The sequence below is a fragment of the Manacus vitellinus genome, unplaced genomic scaffold (genome assembly GCF_001715985.3).
Source record: "Manacus vitellinus isolate BGI_N305 unplaced genomic scaffold, ASM171598v3 scaffold_19_pilon, whole genome shotgun sequence".
In the NCBI taxonomy this organism is placed as follows: Eukaryota; Metazoa; Chordata; class Aves; order Passeriformes; family Pipridae; genus Manacus; species Manacus vitellinus.
Genome location: NW_021939395.1, coordinates 8,866,554 through 8,884,692, shown reverse-complemented (window position 1 = coordinate 8,884,692; position 18,139 = coordinate 8,866,554). Strand labels below are relative to the sequence as shown.

The 18,139-nt window shown below is 41.9% G+C and overlaps 1 protein-coding gene across 2 annotated transcripts; it reads right to left on the bottom strand.

The window, feature by feature from the left end:
- Positions 1 to 128: 128 nt before the first annotated feature.
- On the bottom strand, positions 129 to 13,418 carry LAMP2 (lysosomal associated membrane protein 2). Of its 2 annotated transcripts, none has more exons than XM_029959089.1 (9): positions 13,001 to 13,418; positions 12,656 to 12,774; positions 11,967 to 12,180; positions 11,170 to 11,331; positions 10,181 to 10,398; positions 9,560 to 9,679; positions 9,233 to 9,311; positions 8,264 to 8,431; positions 129 to 2,548 (listed from the first exon to the last, which is right to left on the bottom strand). In XM_029959089.1, exons 1-9 carry the CDS (start codon positions 13,005 to 13,007, stop codon positions 2,406 to 2,408), a joined length of 1,230 nt encoding a protein of 409 aa, XP_029814949.1. In that variant the 5' UTR covers positions 13,008 to 13,418; the 3' UTR covers positions 129 to 2,405. The 2 variants fall into 2 exon arrangements, with proteins under 2 accessions (XP_029814949.1, XP_008928930.2); XM_008930682.2 differs by lacking the exon at positions 129 to 2,548 and adding an exon at positions 4,645 to 6,978 and having other exon boundaries at positions 13,001 to 13,412.
- Between the last annotated feature and the right edge of the window lie 4,721 nt (positions 13,419 to 18,139).

Below are 18,139 nucleotides of genomic sequence, written 5' to 3'. Positions count from 1 at the left end.
AATGTGTGAACAGCTTAGAAGCAAGAGCTTCTGTTTCCCCACCAACATCCAGATCCAGGCATGCTGACAATCCCATTGCAAAAGCTTTCAGAAATGGCATGTGTTGTCTACTTACACTGAAACAAAGCTTTATAAACACAAGAGTTAACTTTATTTTCCACACACATATTCTGCTTTCAGCATATTTGTACAGTCATTTCAAGATCTGGAAAACTGTATACACCACTCTTCATGCTGCAACAACCTGAAAGTGCTGGATCAACTTTTGACTTCTATTGAAGCTCAAAATAATACTTTATATGTATATATAAAATATATATATATGTGTATGTGTCTGCATCTGGGAAATGACCACATTTTACTAAAATAGCCTAGCGAAAGTGATGTTAAATACTTCAGTCTGCAATCTGAGCACGAAACCATAGCTGGGATCCATCTGCTGGCAGCAGAGAAGCACCACACTCACCAGGGGGTGTTATTCAGAAATTGCCAGCCTTGAAATAATTCCATTTACCACTCTGGCAGGAAAATCAAGTATTGCGAGAGCAAAGGTACAATATAAAAGACCAAGACAACCAAATCTGAAGCACACAGTCCAACTCAGCAGCATTAAATTACGTTCCTAAAAAAAAAGACAACTTGGTTCAAGAGCCCATCTGCAGTACAAAGTCACTTTTGTCAGATTCAGGTAGAGTGTATCTTTGGTCACAGTGAGGACAAGAATAATTGAATGTACAGGTATTTCTCAGACATCAAAACTAACTCTTCAGAAATCTCCCTTCCCTGAATATAGAGCTGTTGTGAGTCACTCAAACATCAGTGTTGGCTGTCACCTCTAAGCACGTGAATTACCAAAGGTGCTTTCCCTACAACGTGGACGTGGGCTCAATGCACAAAGAGATTAAATATGAAAGCAGCTTTAGCAAACATTTGCTGCAGAGGACAGAGCTCTGTGTGCCCTCAGTAGCTCTCTGCAGACCTGGCAGCTCTTGAGCTGTCCTGCAGCTGGAAATCAGGGCTTGTTGGCTGCACAAGGCTTCTGCCAACGTGGACCAAAAAGGCTGAAAGAGCAAGAGGCTTCTTTCATCCTTCCCTCCCATCAACACGAACCTGATGGGAGTGAAGCAGAACACAACCACTAACGACTAACTTATATTTTGGTACAGTTTATATATGGAACATAGAATTGCAAAAGGTATGGCATTAATAACAAAGAAAGCATCTTCAAACAGGTCAGATGCTCTCATTCCTTTGGAAGTCACTTTCTTCACTATATATATATATTCTGCTTTACAATCAGCATTCCTCATGCTAGAAATTTTGTGCTCTTACATTGAGACAGTAATAATGAGGAGGTTAAAAGCAGATAAATTCTATCAAAACCAACTGGTTTTATATCTTCACTTGCACTCCTAAATCACAGCTTTTCAGTGATCCCTTGTTAACCTATGAAAGCTGTCCAAAGGATCTGCAGGAATCTCTGAGCAATCTGTGTTTAGTCAGTCTTTGAGTGCTCTCAAAATACTCTTGAGCCTCACATGGAGCAATGCTGTGTAATTTCTTTTATGTTCAGAATCAAAGCTGAGAGAAACTGCAGCCACTGAAATTCCAGCCTCCCACCCTCATTTCACAATTGAGCTCAGAACAAAAGGAAAAATGCAGTCCAACAAAATAACACAGGAGACATTTCATTAAGCAGACTGTTGGCTTTTCTGAGTAGCCAAAGTTCTTCAGGACTATCTTAGCAAATTAGACATCATGCTAAGTGCAAAGCTATTCAATATATGTTAGCAGTCAACTTCTCCATACTGATGTTAAACAAATTAATTTACCAGAAGATTCAGATGCTCTTCTCATATTATGTTATTAGTGAGATCAGGTACCACCTTTACATTCAGAAGGAACAGGAAATTCAGACTGGTTCACGAGAACAGCCATATGCCAAGTTCCCCATAGAAGTCTGTTAAGAGCTTGGTATTTTTTCCCACTGCATGTACAGTCCCTTTTGACACAGCATTCACACTTTTAATTATAGTTTTAGCTTTAGCATTATCCAAGACAAGCTGTAGGCAGCTAGAAATTTTCTTGTATAAAAAGATTAAACAACATAAAGCTTGGTAGATGTCTTCTTTCCTCAAAATAATTTCTCACAGGGACACACATCACCTCTGCTCAATTCTATGGTCCTCAGAACACTTACTTTTTCCAAAATCATACAGTAGCTTCCAGTAATCGCAACTCATCTTCATACTCATGGCATGTTATCCTACCATGAAGTGATTTTAATCTTTTTAAAGAAAGAAACCATGAATTAATTTGTTTTTCTCCTTTTTAAAGGGGCAGATCAGGGAGTCTGGGAAAGGGAGAAGAGCAGGGAAGGTGGCAACAGAGATGGAATTAAAAGATTATACAGACTGATAGCCAGTACGACTTTTTCTTCTTCCAATGAGGTAAGATATAAAGACAAGAATGATAAGGAATCCGAGCGCCATGCCCACTGCGATGGGAATAAGAAAGTTCAGGTCAGAGTCAGCAGGGCATTCTTGGGCTGCAGAAAGGAGAAAAACAAAAAAGAAGCAAGGGAGAGTAAGTTAGTAAGGGAAATCAGGCATTAGAAACCAAAGAAAGCAAGGAAAAAAGAGGCATTTTTGAGAAATTATGCTGCATTAGATACAGTAATACATCTAAAGTAAAATCAGCATTGAGCAAAGAATTGATGGAGTGATTTCTTTAAACATATATTCTACACACATAATTTATAGTGGTACTATACTTCCGATTTCTATTTAATTTCAGCTTCCTCTAGTGAGGATAAATCAGAAATGTGAGGACAAAGCAGCAGCCTGAGCACCATTAGCTGATCACACCTCAAAGTTAGCAGCAATAAAGCAACAAAACCCCCAGACTGGCGTATTATTGCCTTGTCCAAGGGTCTTCCCAAATCTCAAGTCACCAGCACCTCTCTGGGTTCCAGACATGAAGAAATAAAGGACAATCCAAGTAACAAAGTGGAAACTTACTGAAAAGCACTGAATGGAAAATGCTGAAAGACTCTCTTGGGTTGGGTACCTTTATTTTCAGCAAAAAAGGGTTACCAGTTTCAGATGAGAAGGACACAGACCTTACTGAAATCCACAGAGGAGGAAAAAACCAGAAGAGGCGGCTGTAATGCTACGCTGGTTTTTAATATACAGATTATAAACCATGTGAGGAGTACCTTGCTGATATAAACACTCATCAAGGATTAGCAAACAATGCTGGGAACTGGTTTCAAACTCAAGGATACACCTCAGACACGGGGACAGGGCTTGGCATTCTGTGCTGTTGGTAATGAGAGCAGAGCTCCACCTGCCTGGTGCCAGGAGAGGTTTGGTAAGATATTGATATTGTGCCTGGAAGGGTGCCTGACTTACATGCTTCTCATAAAGCAGCACTCCTTATAAAACTTTTTTGTTAGAGTTTTCCATAGAATCAGCATTAGTTACAGGAAATCTACTGTCTTGATTTAGCCTATTACAGTCCAGCACACACTTGCCACTGCCCCTTCATGAAACCCTATACAAAGTCTTTGGCTCAGAGGAAGAACATCTGGAGGCTCCACACCTGAAAATATTAAACTCAGATTATCTGAAGGCACCTTACTGCCAAGTAGAGCAAGACTTGGAAAGGAAAAAAAAAAAAAGGAGGAAAGGAACTACTGAGAAAGTATTTAAGCATCTTAAAGAGAAACCTGCATTCAATGTTTAGTCATCTTTGTTCACTGAAGATCAAGATACACAATTTCCTACATGCTGGATAATGGGTCATTAACCCTAAACACAAATGGATTTGTTAAGTATGAAGAGTGCCCAGCAGGTAGGGACAGACTGTGTTCTTTAGAGGAAGAGGATGGCTGCAGTACACATCACACTAGGACAACTGCAAACAATTCCCAGAGAGGGTTTCTGGTTTCAGACCAGGGATGGTCACTGTACTGGTCAGAAGCTTCAGAGAGGTGTCTCCACATGCAGAACTGGTAACTACACCAGGGCCCAGGCCCTGCATTCGGGCCAGCAGGAACAGCTTTTTCGGCTGATGTGTTTCTATTCAAAGTAATCCAGAAATTTTGGCCCAAAGCTTTCTTAGTCCCAGTATAAAAGCTACCTTCCTGTTTAATTCTGATCACAACATTCAACCAATAGCCCCAAATTCTGTGGTTTATTGGTATGTGCTATGCAACAGAGAACACTCTGGTAAATTTAAAAATTAGAAAACAGCCAAACAAAAAACAAATTAACAAATACCCCCCCAAAAAACCCCAAGCCCATTATTCATTAGCTAGAACTGCTTATTTTGAGATCTCTTAGTATGACATCTTTAATGTAAAAGATCAGAAATCTTGGCATTTTAGAGTACAATCTATTTAGTAAACTGTATAAGGCACAAACCCAAGCACACTCTATGATAGAAGATACATACTAATACTCAACATCCACAAGCACATACTATTGAAGTGCTGTTTCCACAGACCAGAACAAAGCCAGTTATGTAACAGAATCTCAGGTATAGACTGATTGGAGTTGACCTTACTCATTTAGTTTATTTTCTTTAAAAAAAGACAATACAAGACGTCCATTTTCAAATCAGTTAAAAAATGTGAACAAGTTTCCTTAAGAAATAGAACAATCTTTATTTTTTAGAGCACAAGTTAAACAGATTTGACAGTTCCCTATGGAGCAATACATACAGGAAAACTAGTGGTTTTATAACAACAGGAAGTCAGGTGAAACTTTGATGTTTTTGAACCAGTTGTCTGCACATCAGTCTAGGAGTGCTTAAAACTCTGAGCCGATGTCCTTGCAGGCTTTTGCAAAGGTATTAACGTTGATTTTTGGGAGCAGTTTGCACAAATCTTCTATATTATCACTTGGAAACTGTGTACAGTTCAAAAATTTGCATGGCCAGAAGAATACAGTGTGATGATTACTCCTTAACAGAAATGCATGTTTAACTGGTGCCACTGAACATCACTCACAAAAAAAAAAAAGCTAAAAAGTCTATATGAACTTCTGCATTTGAGGATATATTAATATGAAAGTCATTAGATCCATTTTTTTAAATTAAAATGGTAAGTCTTGAAGCCTGTTTCATGATTAAATTTATAGCAGGTTCCCCACTTTCATTAAAATGAATTTCAGTAACTGATGCAAAATTCAAGCTGTAGACTACAAGCTATAGTATTATCCACCCATACCTGCTTCCTTAGATAGTGTCAAGAGTAAACTGTTTTTACAGAAAAAAAAAACAAAACCAACCCAAACCATTACTGAAAGAAGTGTATTTTATGATTTGTATACAAACATGCCACAGACATCTCTACAACCCAAGAGAACACTAATAAAACACTAGAGCAGCTTTGATGCAGGCTAAACTCATCCTAAAAGGGGAGACAATGTTATGGTCATTAAATAGTTTAGGCAGCTGATGTTATGACATATGCAAAAAAGCCACACTTATCTAAAAGTCTAAAAGACTTCTTTTTTTCCATGCAGTAAGAATATGTATTACAGCACAAGGAGGCCAGAGAAAAGTTGTGCATTGAGGGTTTGTCTCTACAGAGCTGCAGTTTAAGAACAGTCCAGTTGCACTGCATATTTTAGCCTAGTTATTCTTTCCACACAGCAAGGAAAAACAGGTGTTGTGGGTCCATCTCAAGACTAGTTTTGGCTTTTGCATTCTTAACATTAACAAAATGCTACGCTGCAAACAGTCAAACACAAAGTACGCTGAACATTCAGAATGCCAAGGGCGGGCAGTTGGAACGGGGATTTTGGTTGGCAGAGAACCATTCAAGATGGAGATTTTAAAAGCTGCAACAACAGATACTGGCTCATTAAACAAAAGCATCTTTAAACAATGGTCATTCAAAGCAACAAGACAGACCAGTTCTGTGCAGAGTATGGTATGAAGTTAAGTGCACTTTAGAGTTCTGGAATATTTAGAAAGGTAATTCCCTTTAAACTGATGCCAGCAAAAAAGCTTGCATTAATTTAGCAGAAGTCTGCCTTAGTTGAGTATTTCAGATGATTGCCAAGGTGTAATAAGGAATGAAGAATTCAGTGCCTAACAGTTGTTATTTTTTTCTGAAAACATTTGGAAATGGCACTGAAGTCTTCCTACATATCCACCATTTGGCAAATACAGGTTACCCATTTTGTTTTTACAGCCAGGGTACAGGAATGACTCCTGAAATTACACCAAGGCAGGAGTAAATTACTCAAGTTCTGACAAAGGTAAGTAAGTTACTGCTGCCACTTCAAGAGATCACTTAATCACCAACCTGAAGCTCAATCCTATGGAAAACGAAGTTGTTATTGGGCATCATACAATCCTTGTTAAACACTACACAAGTCAACATAGTGACTAATGCTGCCAGCTTAACCCACAATTACGACAACAACTAAGGAATGCAAAGGAGATAAGCAAGTACAAATTCTATGCTATTCTGGGAGTTGCCCAATGCACATCAGTTCAGAATGTGTTCTTGTTTCAGGCTACTATTTGTAAAAAGCAGAAATAAATCCTAAACGCTTTAGGATTTTTGCAAGATAAAATCTTTAGCCTAGCAATTCATCCAGTATTTGACATCTTCAAAACAACTATGAAACCCACGGCGTCTTCTTAGAGCAGGGAAACTGAAACCATAGTTCTGCTTCATCTGAGAGAAACAGTCTCTCTTTGTTTCTCAACTCCAATTAGCTGTGGCTAGTAATTACTCCTAAGTTTGGGTCTTTTTTGGACTTCAGAACTTGCACTTGCTTTGTTTAGAGTGAAATCAGAACAGGAATCACTTTTAGATTCACAGAGTTTGATATCCAGCATAGCTTTTTCTTCTGCCAATTATGTAAGCAACCACTATAATGGCAATCAAGACAGCAAGTGCAGCACCAACTACAATTGGGATTAGAATGCTGTCATCATCCAGCGAACACTCCTGGGCTGTAGGTGAGAAAAAGGTTGCAACAAAGAATAAATAAAGACAGAATACTTCCTAAGTGTGGTAGAAAAACCTGTTTTCCTTAATATGAACATGTTCACAAGTCACTTATTTTTACATATTTAAACTAAGACAGAAGGAACTGCAGAGGTCTCATGGCTACATCTAGCATATGTGAAGTATTAATCACGTGGAATGTTTGGTAACATACATATAGCAATATATATATGTTTTACATATATATATACACACACACCTAGAGCAAAGTAAAGGTGTCTGAGTTTTCATGTGCACAAGTTCTGCACTAGACAAGGGAGTAGCCATTCTTCTACATTTAAGAACCAGGCTTATCTATTTCACACTTAAGGCAAGTCTGGTTTGTGCTTTTAATTATTAAGGATAAAAAGTGACCTAGATTTGGTATCAAGAATCTATCCAGAACGGAGACATGTCACACAGATAAAATAACTGTATTAGGAGGAGAAGAAAGCCAGCTGCAACTTGAACTACAAAGTGAAATGGGACCCTAACTCTTTAGAAATACTGTTTACCCTGCTCACATCTGGAGAGTTATTTACCTCTGTCTAAAAAACAGAAATTAAAAAATGTGCACTCAATCTATATGTCTACATATCAGTCTAGTCCAAAAAGACTGTGCTGTAAGTATTATTATTAAGAACAAAGACCAGGTTACACTAAATATGAAGAATGAGGTCATTTAAGACATTCCAATTATCTGCAGACAAGACCCAGATAATGCAAACAAACATTTTAAAAATCTTTATTTAGTTCTGGATACTTAAGACTGTCTCTGAAGGAAGCTCTGTCAGTTCATTTTTCCCCCCAACACTCCTGTCCTTGGAGCGACAGGTAAAAAGAAACAAAACACCTAACAACATTCTCAAAGTCCACTTCTGCTTAAGTTCTGTCCTATTTTCTCATATATTTGAGCTACAAAAAGCTGTATGTCAAGATAATGTCACGTAACTTCTAATCTTTTCTACATGGCAAAGCTTACGTCCCTCTTCAGTGTCTCTAGTTCATTTGACTTTTGTGAAGGAGAACCACACCACATATCTAGCAGACATTTTTTAAGTGAGAGCAAAGCTTTGCTTGAACTTGAATGTCAGTCTCAGAACTTCTCTTCGCTCCATGTATATAAAAACAGATTAAAAAAAAAATTGGAACAAGAGCTTCCAAGATGAATGCTTGTACCCAATGCTGGTGCTTTTTAGCAAGTAAGAATCTTGCAAGCATTGATAAAGTTAACAAAAATATAACTCTTACCTGTAGCAAACTTATTTGCCTCCACAAGGAATGGCTGAATCCGTAGATTAAAAGTATGTACTTGAATATCTTCACTAATGTCAAGAGTTTGCTCTTTTCGGCACATGTAAGAGCTCCCAAGGAAAGCATCCCACTTGCTGAAGTTGTGGTTATCTGCACTTGAAATGACTAAACAAAAGGGGGAAAAAAAGAAAGGAAATTTGCATGTCCACTTTAAATGCATGACAGTTGCTAAAACAATCACTAGACTGAGGAGCTGAAACGAGAGGGGCCAACATTTCAACACTGACTAGTCTGAAAAGCAAAGTAGTGCAAAGTGGGATTAATCTGCTTAAACAGAAGTCAGGCACTGAAGTTACTACAGTACTTAGCAGTGACCTCTCCTCAACATATATACATGACATCATGCTTTCCTTGTACTTCCACTCATCCCAACATTGCAGAGTTGTAAGTGTTTTAGCTTTAGTGCTCTTTCAACTGCTGCAGGTAGCCATGACAAGTAACTTAAAAAAAAAAAGAAAACAATATACTTTTGTTTTGGAAAAAAATATGCTTTAGTTTTTGAAGGACTGGCCTCTTTTCCCAGTGAGAGTTAAGTACAAGTGGTTGGAAGGTAGAGCAGCATCTTCAATCAAAGAAAACAACAGCTGGTTTAGGAAAAAAAGCTACTAAGTTGGTACAACTGTATTTCACACCTCAAAAATTACATTACTGAAAAGAGTTGTAAAGAAACCCTATTAATTTATATAGAGACTCCACTAGCAGAAGTTTCAGGAATCACAGAATGATCCCACACAGCTGTTTAAACTCTTACTGCCATTTCTGCTCATTATTTTTGCTCATACCAACTTATAAACATAAAGTAGGAGCTAACGGTAAGCATGAACAACAATGAAAAAAGTCAGAAGTATTTGATGCAGACATTGAGTAAAATATTACACTTGCTTTAAGGCAGACACTGTTTCTTACCAGAACCATTCAGACGGTTGAGCAGCGTAACATTCACCTCTTTCAGATAAAACTTCTGTACACTTGCACTTGTATTTTTCTGTTTAAGAAGCAAGAACCAAGTGTCAGTGTGCAATTCTGCATTTGTAACTGTAAGAACACACGCTTTACAAAGGCTAACACATCTCCCAGTCTTACATTTTCTACATCTTTAACCCCATTTGCCTTGAGGCAGCCAGTTCCACTTCCCATATGGGAACAGCAAGTGACAGAAGGATTTTACTATGAGTGATCACCATGCAGTGCTGTTAAATGAAAGTTTGGTTTAAAATAAAAGAAGTTACTTACAACAACAAATGTGAAACTAATCAGTGTGCTATTTCCATCGTTCAGCTTCAGAGTTGCTGTTGTGTTACCACAGGCACCATCTGCGATGGTTGTCTTTGGATTGATGTTGATCAGGAGAGGCTGAAACACAGACACAGCACAAAGACATTCAGCTGTCGTTTGGAATACATTGTTCAGTCTTGTCACAAACACGACAGCGGGAAGATTGAGCCTGGCTACCATCAAACCAAGGCTATTTGAGTTAAAAATTTAAATGCTGGCAAAAACTGAAGCAAACAAATTGCCCAGAGAAGTCCTACTTTGTTCCTCAACACATCAGGCTCCCTGGCTCCCTCTGAGGGGAAAGACAGTATCTGCAGGTACCAAGAGCCTTAACAGCTAAGAAAGCTCCAGACTTCTAATCACGTTAGAAGTACTCCCATAAAAAGCTATGTTGAATCCACATCAGGTTTTGAAGCCACACATTATGCCACAATGCCTTCCTGATGTCAGAGAGGTGCTACACACAATAGTCAGAAGCAGTTCTGGACAGCCAGCAGTGTACAAAGCAAACACCCTGCATTCAGATTTCACACCCAATACCTACATCACCCTGTTACTCTTCAAACAAAAGAAAAGCACCTTGTCTTGGGAAACATTCAGCTGCAGCCCCACAGTAGCCAGAAGACAAGTTTTATTTCCACTTTTAAGAGAATAATTTCCTGTGTCTGGATTCTCCACAGGCTTGGGAGGAGTGGTTGGAGCAGGTGACAAAGTGGTGGTGGATACAGTAGTTACATTGGCAGCAGTAGGCAGAACAGTAGGTGCAGAAGTAGGTGTATCAGCACGACATCTAGACTCTGAAAAGACATTTTAACCACCATTTCAGTGCTGAATTTTATTAAAATCTTATGACTCAGTGGTCAGTTCAATACACTTATCAATTGCTTTGTTGAAATCTAGGCTCATTGGGAGTCTGTTAATCACCAAGTCAGAAGCCCCAAACTTGGCACCGTGGCACAGTATTCCAAAAAATGTACGGCTACCCTCTGTTCTCAGAAATTCTGTAATGTTCACAGTGTTAAATCCATGCAGTACTACTTACCTCTGATACATGAAACCAAAATACACACAGACAGCTAAGTGGTTATAGAAGTGTGATAATGCCCTTCCTGTCACAAAGTGAGGGACCCTGTTAAGCTGCAGGCAGCAGGATGATGTGCTCATCTCTTTTAGCAGCTGGGCTGGGAGATGAAACAACAGGCTCTGGGCTGTTCAAATGCTATAAGCAGAGGCCCCACTGGAAGGCAGTCAGTTAAAAACCTTCAAGCTCAAATGAACTAGTCAGCAACAGTAGTTCTGAAGTGCTTATTCTTAAAACCCCAATTACTGGAACACACACTTTAGGAGCCTACCCCCTTGGCATGGACACAATCCACATTACGACACACTACTAAATCTGTTCTCCTAATATATTATTCCAGGAACAAGGAAAGAAGTTCTAAAGGATATTTACGTGAGTATTATTGAACACAGCACATTTGAGAACTGGTGGACTTTTTATTATGGGACTTTGCTCCCTGCACTAAGGTGCAACACAAAAAAGTTTATTCACAAATTTAAATGCTCACCTTTTTTACTGACTGTGCCATTCTGAACAAAAGGCTGCAGAGTAACATTCCAGAAAATCTGTGTTACATTTTCTGCTTCAATAAAGTCAGCACTATGACACACGTAGACATTATTCACTTGAACTGGATGTGTAGGGTCCTTTACAACAACAGAAACTGGTCCTACAAATAAGTAAAAATATTTTAATGCCTTATGAACTACAAGAACTTGGAGGTAGTCTTATGTTTTATATAATTCCATAAAACAAAGAGTAAGAGATAATTAAGTTTAACAGTCCTAAGCTCTGTTTTTTGTTTTCCCTATGCATCCTGACCTGAAGTGCTGAGTAATGCAGAGAAGTAACCAAGCTTCCAGAACTAGACAAGCCATTAGAAAGGTAAATCCCTTTACTTAAGTTACTAAAGAGAAAAAAAATCCTATTATTAGCAGGCACTAGCACACAGAAAGCCTAACACTGCATTGCTTGGCAAGGTGGAAGGTCAAGTAGCGCACACTAAAATGAATTTTCCATGTGCCTGCTGTCTACCAGCACCACTCTGATCAAAGCTGCTCAGTTATCCCTCCCATTTTGTTTCACTTAAAGGAATTACACATTCAACCAAGACAACTAGTCTGCATTGTCATCCAGTAGGTAGGTAGGATGAGCAATAGCTGGCAGCATATGGAGCTGCCACAGAGCTCTCTACACACATTACTAGCTCTTCTAACTTTGAAAACACCAACCAAGATCAGGTACCGAGGTCTGACACTTGTGGCTGAGATTGCTCTGCCAGTCAGATTCTGCAAGGAACGTTACCTTTTCTTTTAGCATCAGGAAACACAGCTGTGTCATTGGTGTTGTAGGTAAATATGATCAAGTCTCCCTGGAAAGTTTCGTTGGTTTTTGTAAAGTTAATGCTCCAAGAATGACCTTCCCCAAACTGCACCGCCACAAGTGCAGCTTGTGTGTCATTGCCACAGACGCTTCCATCGTGTGTCACGCTGGATGACAAATTCAAGGTTGTGGTTTTCTGGAAGAAAAAGATAGCAGTTCTTCTTCATGACAACATCATAAACCTTGCACAAGATAAGTGAGATTATTTTAGGTTATTCTACAAAATCATGAAAAAGGCTCCCTGACATCTGTATGAGAAAGGAGCTATATCAGATTCAAGTACAAAAGTACAAATCTAACTTGGCTGTAAATCCTGACTGTGCTGAGCTGCAGTTCAGATTTACTGTTTGGGCTAAAAACATAACTATGCTGATACTAGTTAAACTTGGTGAGTTCTGTGTATGTCATTTAAGTAAGAGCAACAGGGGACTTTCAGTCATTTGTATGACTGAGAACTTATGCTTGGTTTTAAAAGGAGTATGTAGGAATACTCTTAACAACTGAGTAAAAAAAAGAAGTAAAAAATCAAACACTCTAGGTAACATAGTATACTTAAACTTCTATGCAGGCCAAAATACAGTTCTTAGCAAGAGTTACCTCCAAATACTTACATAATCACTAGTGTTTGATTCATATGTTATCAAGAACCTCATCATCCAATTTGCATACAGGCATGTAGCATTAGAGGCATCCTTTATATCTACTTCCACTGCATGGGACTGGAAAAAACCTGTAAGATATGATTATTAGCTACTAAGACATTGTTTTTACTTCATTTTCTAGAACCACTTAAGAGGGCAGATCATCACAAAGCAGTAAATTATGTCAGGACTATATTCAATTTGCCAGACACTGAAAGAAAAGCTAGATTTCTGAAAAGTATTAAAAACAGGAAGCATATTGTGAAGTTATCAAAGCTAGGTAAAAATTGTGAGAACATTTTATAGTCTGTTTACCTGACATGGACTAATAATCTAGAAGTGCTGGATTCCCCAGTATTGGGCATTTGTAAGATCAGGCTGGACAGGGTGCTGGGCCATCTTGTCTAGACCGTGTTTTTGCCAAGAAAGGCTGGACCAGCTGATCCTTGAGGTCTCTTCCAACCTGGGATTCTATGACTGTATGAAATAAGCCCTGGCTTTCTGGTGACACAGTGAGCGAACCAAGTGCCTGAGCACACCACTTAAACAGCGTCCTGCTCGCAGACCAGCGTCTCCCTATTATTTCATATGTTGTGCGAGTGGTTACGACTCCAGCTGAACCCTCACGGATGGGATCGGCGTGCCTTGTGCCTCCACAATGCCTGGCTCAGAGCACACGGATCGTTGCGTTTTTAGAGAACTCTTCCCAGCCTGGGGATTTTTAAGGGGGTGAACGCCAGCAGAGCCGTGGCTGTGCCCTCTGCCCCCACGCCGAGCGGCGCTGACGGGGCAGGACCGGCCCGGGCGGGCCCGCGGGTCGCGGCTTGCCGGCGCCAACAGCCCCGGGCTGCCCCCGCCGTTCCCCCGCGGTTCTGGGCCCGGCGGCGGCCACCCGGCGGCGTTCGGGGCGGTGTGCCGGCAGGGCCAGCCGGGGCTCGGCCCGCCGCCCTCACCTCTCCCGCTCCCCTCCCCTCCCCTACCCCTCTCCCTCCCCTCTCTCCGCCTCCCCTCCCTCCGGCGGGTGCCCCGCCGCCCGGGGCCGCCCGCGAACCGACCGCGGGGCCGAAGGCGGCCGCGCGGGACCTCCCGCGCGCGCCGCGTCACGGAGCCGGGAGCGGGACGGGCACGGGCCACGGGCTAACGCGGCCCGCGGGGACACCCCAACGCCCGCCCCCGACCCTCCCACGGGCCGCCTGCGGCGCTGCCCCGCTGACCGGACACGCCCGAGCAAAGCGCAGCAGCGGGCCAGCAGGCAGTGCGGCGGCGGGAGGCGGCGCGGGCGGACGGGGCCTTCCATTCGCCGGGGTGTGCTTGCCCGCGGGACTCCGGGGGGCGGCGAGGGGGCCGGGGCGAGCGGGCGCGACAACACGCCTCGCCAGCGGTCAAGTGTGAGGGGCGGGGCGGTGGCCCGCCCGAGACGCCGCCCAATTCGCCGCGCGACGCCGGCCGCTCGATTCCATGGGGTCGCGGACAGCGGAGCTCGCCGCGAAGCGCCGCGGGGCGGCGGGTTCCGGGGGTTGCCCGCTCCGCCCGTGCACCGGCGCACCGCGGGGCTGGACGGGCTCGACCGGGCTGTGCCGCCGCCTTCTGGCCTCTGCAGGGCCACGTCCCGGCCGCTTGCCCTGGGCCCCGGCAGCGTTTGCGGTTCGCTCTGAGGCCGCTGTACGCTGTGAGAGGACGTGCGCATGCAGAGAAGTTTAATATAGAGGCTTTCGCTAATAAAGAAAAATAAAGACTAAAAGATCTTGTCCGTGTTTGCGATAAACACAGAGGGGGAGAAGTGAGCTGCGCTGCTCTCACTGCACGTGTCCTGAGGCTGGCGGTGCCCTTGGTGGGCTCGTGGTATCCCTGGGGGAGAAAAGAGCCACTGGCGTAGAGGGCGGGAAGACAGGGATGGGCAAAAAACTTGGTGGACTTGGGACTGGAAGGAGGTATAAAATGGGATGAGTGTTGGATTCCAGCCTGGAGAGTATTGATTAGGGAAAAATGGAAAACAACCCAAAACCCAAACATGAAGGCTGGCTTGGCAAGGAAAGGGAGATGAGGAAGAAGAGACTGAGGCTGGAAGATGGCAAGGAAAATAGCAGGCAGATGCCTCAGGAGCTCTGGGCTCAGCCAGGAAGGGCCTCCTGGAATGACACATTCCTGTTTCTGATGCTGTAGTAGAACTGAGGATTTTGAATAATCAGGCTCTAGGAGACATCCTCAGCTATGGGAGAAGGAAAGAAGGATGAAAAAGACAATAAAACACATCAACCTGATATACTGAGACAGCCGGAGTGTAGATGGTGTTGACAAGAAAGCAGTTATGAACTCCCGAAGAAGTGGCAATAATGCAATTTGTTATCAAATGGCTGTTAATTTCTCTCGGTTTTGTACTTGCAATACCAAACTTCTCCATAGAGCACCACAAAACCAAAGCTGGCGTGTCAGGGCCACCACAGAAACCAGGGCATTGAACAAATGAGGGTCCCACACACAAGTGCTCGTGAGGTCAGACACCTTCACTGCTTCTTTGCTTTTCTTTGTGTGCTTAATGACTGCACCTAGAACCCACTTACCATGTGTATTACATACCTGCACATGCAATTGTCTAAGCAAGGTTGCATGTGAATATCAACATTCGTATAATTTCAAAACCCTTAGGATAAATTTACATTTTGCCTTTGGGCTTAATTATTGAAAATTTATTTGAAGAAATAAACTTTATATTTAATAATTGAGCCAGCACTTGCTGTAGGCTGTGGGGGAATGTCCAGTAGCAGCAGCCCAGATGAAACCATGAATTCTGAAAGCAGCAAGTCTTTGCTCTTTCTCAGCTTCACCACAAAGAATGGGGCATTTCAGAGGTGAGGGAGAGTCCTGGTCTGAGGAATTTTATATTTCCTCAGGCTTCGCTATTTTAGTTCAAAATCCTGTTTTTAAAAAGTGAACTTTCGGGGAGTTAGGAGCAATTACATTAGGAGGATTTGACTATTAGCAGACAGACAATGAATTAGGCTTTAATTAATTGGAAGAGGAGAAAATGATTGGTCTGATCCATGCAGTTGGTGTGGTGAAGTGTCACCTTCTGTATCTGCTGGAATATTTACTTCAGGACATGTAGCTTTATATATAAACATTGATCTGTTCAAACACTCCCCTTGTTCTGAGTGAAAAATCCTGAATATTTTGATCTCTTTCTTGCACATAGGAAATGGACTGTAAAACAGCTAAATATTCTGCAGACATAACAGGAAGGCTGATTAACTTGTTTCCTTTATGCTAATTTAGTGAAGCTTGAAATGAAATCTAATGGTAGCTACCATAACAAGCAAATCCCTTTCTGTTAGTAACACAAGAAAAGTAGCAACTAGTGTGGGATTGAAGGAGCAGTATAATTTATATAATTTAGCATAATGAAAAACATATTGCTTTGCACCAGAAATACCATCATTAATGCGAGAATGCAGATTATTCTTTCTTTGTTTGCACCTGGTTACTTTGCCCTCCCTGTGCCTCCATCCCTGCCATGTAACAGCCTTCCATGGGCTTCCACAGGTGGTGATGTGACATCATTTTACCATGATCTCAGCAGACTTTGAGCTGGTTTATTGTCATTGTCACAGACTGTCACAGAGGGACTGACGTGGGGTGTGTGCATCAAGGCTGACCCCAGCGACTGCACAGCAAGAGATGAGGCAACCACAAAAGCTGCCCAAAGGGCTCCTGCCCTCGTGTGGAATCCTTGGGGAAACAAATGGATCGAATTCCACCTGCAGAGAGTTGGTACAAGCACCTCATGGTCATGTACGGGAGGAGGTTTATCTAACAAAGCCCACATGCTCCAGCCATCTGAATGTGTTAATAGGTTGTTAAAAGCAAGGTACTCTTGCATTTGCACAGTGATAATTCTCCTCTTGCCCAGCCAACTGACAGAAGCTTGATTTTGGCACTGTTCTCCCTGAATAAAGAATTTTTGGGCAGTTCCCAAAGCCTGTCTCTTCTCTGAAGCTCTGAAGGGAACAAAATGAAACAGTTCCTCTCCTTTAACAAATCCTTCAGCTTTCCTTAGGAAAAAAAAAATAGTGTTTGGCATCAGGTACTGTCTGATTCCTCTTAAGTTCCTTAAGCTATTATATTCAGTACTTGTAGGATTCAACCTCATCTTATTTATCAAGAGTAATTTCTTTATTGATTGTGTCAGTCTTAAAAACCAGTAAAATTTATGTGATAGTTGGACTTCAGTGACAGAAACTCACACTCATATGCAAACTCAGCTACTTTCCTTTAACGATACAAGACTGAATGATTGTTACCAGAATGCAGAGAAAATGCCTTATCCTTTTGCTTACTAGAGAGAAATGCTTTTGCATTTGGCATGACTTTGGGAGCCGCTGATGGATGGCAAGCTGATCCTGGTTTTCTAAGACATTCCTTATGTTTATTGATGGATGGGAGAATAAGGACTCTAATGTTTCTGTAGGGCATTACAGTTTTACCATGTTGCACCAAGTCTGATGTCAGTCATTTTAAGAAGGTATTGACATGTACTGAGAACAAATATGCAAAACCTTATGATTTCTTTTTAAAGCTTTGGTTCATCAAGGAATATGGATTTATGCCTAATTTCAAGTGTAAAGGCTGTTCAATAACTTTCATTCACATCATATGCTTAATCCTCTGTGACTCTTTTATCAGTTTCAGCTGGTTAGGTATTATATCTGCAATCAAACTTTTCTTAACCCAGGGTCTTGCAAAAATTGGAGAACGTGTGGCCAGAAGTGAAGTGTCCACTGTTTAATTAATCACTGAGTAACTTAATGTTTCTAATTCCTGGTGCAGAAGAGTAGAGATTGTGATAAAAAGAAGGAAGAGATAATGCCTAGGACGTGCAGTAACCACAACTTTATTCTAATGTATTTTTATTCATTCTTTTAGATATCTCTTAACAGAAGGGCAATTCCTGTATTTTTTTTTCCAGGGACAAGATTGTGTCAGAACCAATTATTCCTTTCCAGGAGGCAGAGGAAGGATTTGGTACCATTTCATGTGGAAGGGATGGAAAGAGGAATATATTCATGCTGGCCAGAGAGGTCACATATTCACTTGGCAGAGGGGAATGAACCACAGGGGCCTTCTTGGGACTGTGCCAACAACTGAGAGTTACAGCTGTTTTTTCCTCCTCATGCAGCCCCGGTCTGTAGCCTGGGGACTAGGGATTTGGGATCTGGACACCGTAATGAAGACCATACTTTGTCCAGCCCAGTGTGACATCTGCAGTGCTTCGGCTGCGCGTGTGAGCCCGCCCAGGGACAGGACAGGGAGGGCTCCGAGAGCTCTGTGCTGCTTGCTCTGAAAAAACACTCCTTATCTAAGCTGTGAGAAAGCTCTGAGCAGATGGCAGCGTTTCTGAGCCGCCGCGTTTCTGGAGGAGGTGGTGGTAGGAAACCAAACCAATAAATGCTGCTGCGG